Here is a 7,689-nt window from a genome sequence, read left to right on the forward strand (position 1 = left end):
TCTGTTTAGTCCTTGTTTGCTATGATGCTTTTCAAATTATACTGTGGTAGAAATTGTCATTTCTTCTCCTTTCTCTTCTCTCCAATGATATAGCTTCTGTTCTTTTGTTCCGAAGGCACTATTATGTGCTCTCTTCGAATCATCATCTTGTTTTATCAAGATCATGTTCTTACCGTGATTATCCATTTAACCGGAGTGTTTGTAACAACCTGGAACCGACGCGCCAGAAGATTCCCCTTTCATTCCATTGTTGTCGTGTGATTCATTTGGTTGTCGCATTCATCATCGCATCATGTGCACCATACGCATTGCATCGGCACTCCGTCTTCGTCATTTTTCAAAACTTGCATCCATTGTTAGTTGACAGTTCTCTCCGTTTTTGTCGTTGACTATTTCGGAACCAACCACACACGCACGCCCACGACATCGTTAAAATATTGTTTTTAAAAGTGTGTATAAAAATTTCTCATATTTGGTTGAAAGTTGGCGTGCTGTCTTTATATGATGTAGGTAGACCATCTGCGAATTTTTCTCGCATTCGGAGTCCGGGTGACACCCCAATGGATAAACCTATAGCGACACTATAACCAGTTTAATTGTAGGTGTTTCGACATTTTAAAAGCCCTGTCACGGGCTGCCATTTCCTTCTCATCCCCACGTAGACCCCTCCTACATAGCCACTAGGCCGAGCAAGCCTTCCCTCCGATCGAAGCCATCAAATCATGATTGTAGGGTTGTAAAAAGGGCGATGCTCTGCGCCGGCGCGCCGGCCGCCTGATCTGCCAGCTGTAGGCGGGCTGCGCCGTTAGATCTCCATGCAACATTTTTTCCTCGATGCAACAAATTTCGACGCTATGCAGCAATTCTCGTCAACGGTTGCAACAAAAAAATAATTGTGGCAAAAAAAATATCTACGTGATCGTAGCAAAAAAATGAAGATGATGCATGGTAGCAGAAGTCAAACACCGGTTGTAGCAAATATCTACGTGACGTGTATGCAACTTTTTAGTAAACGGTTGCAGCAAAAAATAATGCCGGTTGTTGCAAAAAATAACACTGTTGTAGCAAAAGTTAAAACGCCGGTTGTAGCAAAAATCCAACAAACTCGAGTTGCAACCAAATGCATATGCAGCTTTTTTGCTGGACAAATATAGTAAATAAAAAACGCTTGTAGCAAATATGAACGCCGGTTGCAACAAATTTAGACGAGAAAAAAAGCTGTATGAAAAACGTTTGTATCAAAATAACACATGGTTGCAACAAATTTGACGAAAAAATATTGCATGAACCTGCCAGCGAGGTGCGCGGCCCGTGCGCGACCGACCGAACGATTCGGACGACGCGTCGCGTGAAAACGTTTACCTGGTAAAAACATCTCAAATCCCTAAACCTAGCCCGCATGAAAGCGTTTACCTTGTAAAAACATCCGAAATCCATAAACCTAGCCCCTTGCTGCCGCCAGCCACCTCTCCCGGCCACCACATGTCTCCTAGCACTGCCGCAGCCGCTCCCGTAGCCAGCAGGAGGGCGCCACATGGCCAGCCAGCCTCCTCCCTCTGAACAGGTCCCGCCAGGCCTAGATTCGGACCTCCCCTGGCCAGAATCCTGCCGCCATGCAGCCTGCAGTTGAACCGCCTCCACCCTGCGTGTCGACCCCATGCCCGAGCCGCACTGCAGCGTTGGCCTCCTAGCGCCACTGCCCGTCGGCGACCGCCGTGACCGGAACAGGTCTACAGCTGTCGCTTCGTGCTGGCTTCTCCTCTCTCTCTCATCCCCACCTCACCGCTCTCCGCCTTTGTGCAGAAGGTTGCCATGGACGCTTGCCCCGTTGCCATTCGCGTTGGATTCGGCCAGATCTGGTAAGCCGCGCTCGGATCTGCGCCTCCGCTGCCCGTGGACCTCGTCGGAGGACCCGCACCTGCCCCGTCGTCCCGTTGACCGTGCCATGGCCGCTTCTCGTGCTGGTGGCGAGAGGATGAAGACGCCCAGTGTCCCGCTCGCTCTGTTGACCAGGCTAGTGCTTGGGCCAACGCATGGGCCACCCGGCCGCAGTTCAGCTCGCCAGCGCCGCTCGTCTCAATGCCCAGCCGCTCCGCCTCGCCTCTGCCTGCCCGAGCCAGCCTCGTGGGCCTCGGCTTCACCCGGCCCAGCAGTGCCGGCCTACCCCGCGCGTTGACGCCTCGCCTCGATGCCCAACCATCGCAACTCGACGAGCCTCATGGCCAAGTGGCGAGCGCCCCCGTAGCCCAATCTTTCACCGTGGGTGTTATAAAATATTGTGCGCGTGCCTTGTGTAGCCCGATTTCTCCACATTCGGCCGAGAGCTTTTTTTTTTCCAACACTACGAATTTAACTAATTTCGAGGGAATTTCCTAAATACAGAAAATTGCATCATTTTGTATTACTAATAAATAATTAACCGTGCATCATATGCAAAAAACCATAGATACGTGAAACATCTAGAATTTTTCATGTAGATTAATATTCCCTCAGTTCCTAAATATAAGTCTTTAAAGAGGTTTCACTAGTGGATTACATACGGATGTATATAGACATACTTTAGAATGTAGATTCACTCATTGTGCTTCGTATGTAGACTCTTAATAAAATATCTTAAAAGACTTATATTTAGAAACGGAGGGAGTAATATCCAACTTTCATGCATGTTTAAAAATGTTTAACCTGTTTTTTGCATTGTTTTGCCTTATGCAATATTAAAATGATTAGTCCGTAGCAAAATAACCGTGCGTCGGATTTAAAAATGTTTAACTTGCAACCATATTAAAAATTCATAAAATTTTGTGTTGTTTCACAATATACAACTTGCAATCATATTTAAAATGTTTAACTTGCTGTTTGTAATATTTTTGCATAAATGTCATGTCAAAATGGTTTAATACATAATTAATTAACCATAGCTCCGATTAAAATGATCCACCTATGTAACTTGACTAGAAAAATGCGTAGAACAACATGGTGGCATTTACTTTCCTGTCTGTCAACTCTAAGATTGTGTTGCACACAGAACTGTACCGAAACCTTGATTTGCATATGGGGACTTTGCAGAATTGTTATTCGTTGTTCCAGTCACATTTAAACTTGCCTAGAATTTCATGTAATTTCGTAATATCTTCTTGCATCCATTTCAAGATGCATGTGACTGTCATTTGCATACATTTGGCGTTCATGACATATTATCTTCTGTTGGTCATATCCATAGCTCCATTTTAGATGATCTATATATGTAAATCGGCTAGAACAACGTGTAGAATCACATGGTCCACTTTATTTTTATGTTTAGTACAGATCTGGACCAATTTTTAAATTAACATATGGGGTTGTTTTGGAAATACTATAAGTTATTTCCGATCTCATTTAAAATGCCTAGATAGTTTATTTTATTTATTCTTCACCTCTTGCCATGTTTAACAACATTTAACATTGTCGTGTACCTAAACAAGAGTGAACTAGGTAATAGAAATATGGAGTTTTGTCAATATGCAACTCGTTGCATATTAAGCTTAATTTAATGTGTAGCAGTTGATTGTTGTGCTTTGCCATATCATGCATAATTAAATGGAGATGCATCATATTTGCTTGTGCATCACGTCGTTCTTATTTGTGGTTATTATTGTGTGTTAGTTCTTGTTTCCGGTTTGTTTCTTCTCGATAGAGTTCCAATCTGCTTTGGAGTGTAAGGATTCGTTCGACTACGTTGGTTCGTCTACTTCACAGATTCGTTCTTCTTTCAAGCAGGATCACACGCAAGATGATCATTTATCTAGATACCATTACTATCATTTTCATGCTAGCTGTATCGTTTCCATCGCTATGTCTCGCTGCCTACCACCTGTCATGTTAAGCCTTCCAACATTGCCATGCAAAAGCCTCTAACCCCTCAACATCCCAGCAAACCACTAATTGTCTATGTTACTGCTTGCTCAGCCTTCTTATAGCGTTGCTAGTTGCAGGGCAGTTGCTTCCGTGTGAAAACATAGGTTCCTTGTTATATCACCATATTATTGCTATTTAATTTAATGCACCTATATACTTGGTAAAAGGTGGAAGGCTCGGCCTTCTAGCTTGGTGCTTTGTTCCACATTAGCGGCCCTAGTTACTCGTGTACCGGTGTTATGTTCCATATTGAGCGCTCCTAACATTTTTGGGGTTGTTATGGGGACCCCCTTGAGTTTCCCCAACTTTGGTACTACATTTTCCTAATATCTAATAAAGTTGCATAGAGACCCGTCGACCCCCGTGGATAATTAATCAACCCCCGGGCCAGTGCTCCTCATGAGTGTTGGTACAACCTAAATGAGCTTATTAACACTACCCGAGGCAACTCGGTGTTTGGCGTGGTAACCATCGCTCATCCGGTGTGCCCTGAGAATGAGATACACAGCTCCTATCTGGATTGTCAGCATGTCGGGTGACCTTGCTATATTTGTTTTACCTTTCTCGAACATCTTGTGCGAGGGATTCAGAGGATACTTTGGGCTATCTCGAGATTGAGGTTTTCCACCAGGAATCCGAGGAGATCACGGGTTTTCCGTGGTCGTGGTTTCTGACACAGCTTGTGGTAGTATGTGATGGACTAGTTAGAGCACCCCTGCAGGGTTAAATATTTATGAGATCCGTGCCCTCGGTTATGTGGCAACTTGGAAAGTTTGTTTAACACCCGGTCATAGGAAACTTGAAGTAAACCTAACTAAAATACACCAACTGTGGGCTTAACCGTGACTGTCTCTAGTCGAGACTTCTGTATTCGAGGGAGGACATGGTGGGGTTATGTTTGAATCGTAAGTAGGTGTTCAGGATCATTTCTTGATCATTATTAGTTCATGTCCATTTATGCGTAGACCATCCCCTCTTATTCTTGTACTCGTTAGTTAGCCACTCAAATAAATGCTTAGTTGCTTGCTGCAGCCTCACCACTTAACCATACCTCACCCATTAAGCTTTGCTAGTCTTGATACCTTTGGAAATGAGATTGCTGAGTCCATGTGCCTCACAGATGACTACAACAACAGTTGCAGGTACAGGTAAAGCGACACTTTGACGTGAGCGCGATAAATGTTCTATTTGGAGTTTATTCTTCTTCTTCTTCTTCGATCATAGGATAGGTTCCAGGCCGGCAGCCTCGGATACCAAGGATGGATGTCATTTTTATTGTTTGATTTCTTCCGTAGCCGGACCCTCTTCTTTTGTCTGGTGACTGAATGTATGTTTCTATTTATATGATCATTATTAGATTGTGGCAAGTGTAAGCCAATTCCATATACTCATATCTTCTTTACATGTACTTGTAACGATATCCATTCTTGCGAAACAACCATATGCGCTTCTATCGTTGTCGAGGCCCTCGTGCCAAAATAAGGATATGATCGCATCTTGGGCGTTAGATCATTGAACCTTCCTTTTTCATGATTTTGTTAAATGGTAGGGCGCTCTCTTTATACTTGGAAATGAACCTGGTAAGGGCGGCGATGGCGATGCAGCCCAGCAAGCGGTGTACATCATTGATGCGCTTTGGTGCCTCTTTCTGCTCCATTGCCTCAATATTGGCGGGGTTGGCTTCTATCCCGCACGGTGACACAAAGAACTCGCGGAGCTTGCTGGATGGGACCCTGAACATGCACTTCTCAGGGTTGAGATTGATGTTGATCTTGTGCGAGTTTGCAAAGGTTTCTTCTATGTCTTGAATTAGCGTGGCCTTGCCCTTGGTTTTGACTACTATGTCATCCATACATGCCTCCACATTTATTTGTAACTGCGGCCCAAAACCAATCTGGACGTCCCTTGCAAATTTTGAACCGATAGTCTTAAAACCGAAAGGCATACACTTGAAGCCGTATGTGCCACACGGGTTAATGAATGCGGTGTTTTGTTCGCCTTCCTCGACCATGAAAATCTGGTGGTCGCAAGAGTACGCGTCTAGGAACGACAACAGGTCACAACTAGCAATCGAATCCACTATTTGATCATTGTGCGACAAGGGAAAGGGACTTTCGGACAATCCTTGTTGACATCAATAAAGTCGATGCAAAGCCTCCATTTCTATCTTGTCTTTTTCTCCACCACTAGCTTTGCTAGCCACATGGGATGGAGCACACCTCTAACCAGACCTACTGCATCCAGCTTCTTGATTTGTTCGGTAATGAACTCTTGCCGCTCCGGGGCTTGTTTCCACACTTTCTGGTTGATGATATGTGCATGGGGACAAACGGTAAGGTGGTGCTCGATCACCTCCCGACGAACTCTGTGGATGTCATATGGTTGCGAGGAAAACACATTGAAATTCTCTTGCAGGAAGGCAACGAGCATGCTTTCCTATTTGGTATCAAGGGTGGCACTTATGGTGAAAGTGCGGCCCTCATCGTCATCCCTTGCAACCACTTGCTTCGTCTTGGGGATGGTCGCCTTGTTTTTCTTGCTCCCGGCGGCAGATGTCTTTCATAAGTGATCGACGGGCATGCTACACTCTACGATGTGCTTCCCAAAGTCCTTGCTAGAGGCCTTTGTGACAGCCCGATGCCGACGTTCCAGAAGATTCCCCTCTCTTTCCGTTTTCGTCGTGTGTCTATTTTTATTTGTCGCATCATCATCGCATCATGCGCATCATCAGCATTGCATCAGCATCTCCGTTGCCGCCAGTTTTCAAAAGTTGCATCCGTTGTTAGTTGCCGGTTAACGTCGTTGTTCGTTCCGAGCCTGACCGCACACGCACGCGCCCGCGGCACCGTAGTAACCCTGTTTTTAAAGTGCGTTTAAAACTCTCTCTGATCGAGGTGAAACTTGGCACGCGGTCACGATTAGTATTAGCTAGGCCGCCTGTCGAATTTTGTCGCGATCGGAGACCGCCTGGTACCCGAACGGTCGACCGTAGCGGCACCGTATTCGGTCTACCGTCGGACGTTTGTCGGTGCTTTAAAAGTCGATGCCGCGCCGCACCACTTTCCTCTCATCTTAGACAACGCCACTCTACACACCTAACCCTAACCCGCCTATCCGATCGGACCGCACGAACGCGACCGGAGGGTCGAAAAACCCCCAGATACCCTGCACCCTAGCCCCTTTCCCTATTTAAGCACCCCTCCCTGCCTATTTTGGGCGCCCCCCTAATCCTCCTTGGGATCCGCGCCCTAACCCTAACCCTAGCCGCAGCACTCTCTCCCCTGCCAGCGCCGCCGGGCCCGCGAAGCACATCCGGGGCCCGCCCGACCCCGAACCGCCGCCGCCGCCGCCCCGTTCTTCCTGCCCGAGCCGCGCCTCCCCTGGTTCCCATCGCGCCGCCGCCAGCAGCGAGTGGCCTCGCCGGAGCCGCCATCGGCCGGAGCCCCGCCGGCCTTCCCCTGCAGCTCCACCAGCAGTCGCCGGCGCCTAGCCCCGGTCGCCGGAGCGAGCTGCTGCAGCCAGCCGGACCGCGAGCAGGTCCTGCTCCAGCTCGAGCCCCGCCCCGCCGTCGTTTGCCCGCCATGGCCGCCCGCAGCTCCTCCCGTCGCCGGATCTAGGGTCCCCGCCACCGGATCCGCGTGTCCCCTTGCCGCCGCCTCGTTGCTGGCCGGCCCGAGCCGCCGCCGCTCCGGGAACCAGCGACCGCCGCCAGCCTCTGCCTCGCTCGTGCGAGAGGACGAGGGAACGCCGGCGCCGCGCCAGCGCCCCTGCGGGCCGGCCCCGTCCCACCGCGGC

General features: G+C 47.9%; 1 protein-coding gene across 1 annotated transcript; it reads left to right on the forward strand.

Annotated features, from left to right (window-relative positions):
- Positions 1–1,236: 1,236 nt before the first annotated feature.
- On the forward strand, positions 1,237–2,440 carry LOC123430063. The gene is made up of 2 exons (XM_045113982.1): positions 1,237–1,728; positions 1,804–2,440. The coding sequence occupies exons 1-2, from the start codon at positions 1,658–1,660 to the stop codon at positions 2,174–2,176; spliced, it is 444 nt and encodes a 147-aa protein (XP_044969917.1). The 5' UTR covers positions 1,237–1,657; the 3' UTR covers positions 2,177–2,440.
- The last annotated feature ends 5,249 nt before the right edge of the window (positions 2,441–7,689 follow it).

This window comes from Hordeum vulgare, chromosome 2H (assembly GCF_904849725.1).
Source record: "Hordeum vulgare subsp. vulgare chromosome 2H, MorexV3_pseudomolecules_assembly, whole genome shotgun sequence".
NCBI classification, from domain to species: domain Eukaryota; kingdom Viridiplantae; phylum Streptophyta; class Magnoliopsida; order Poales; family Poaceae; genus Hordeum; species Hordeum vulgare.

What these genes read in the sequence shown, in the direction of transcription:
- LOC123430063 (XM_045113982.1), top strand. Translation starts at nt 1,658, where the DNA reads ATGCCCGAGCCGCACTGCAGCGTTGGCCTCCTAGCGCCACTGCCCGTC. An exon ending in GACCGCCGTGACCGGAACAG is followed by an intron (nt 1,729 to 1,803) that starts GTCTACAGCTGT and finishes GCCTTTGTGCAG; the next exon opens with AAGGTTGCCATGGACGCTTG.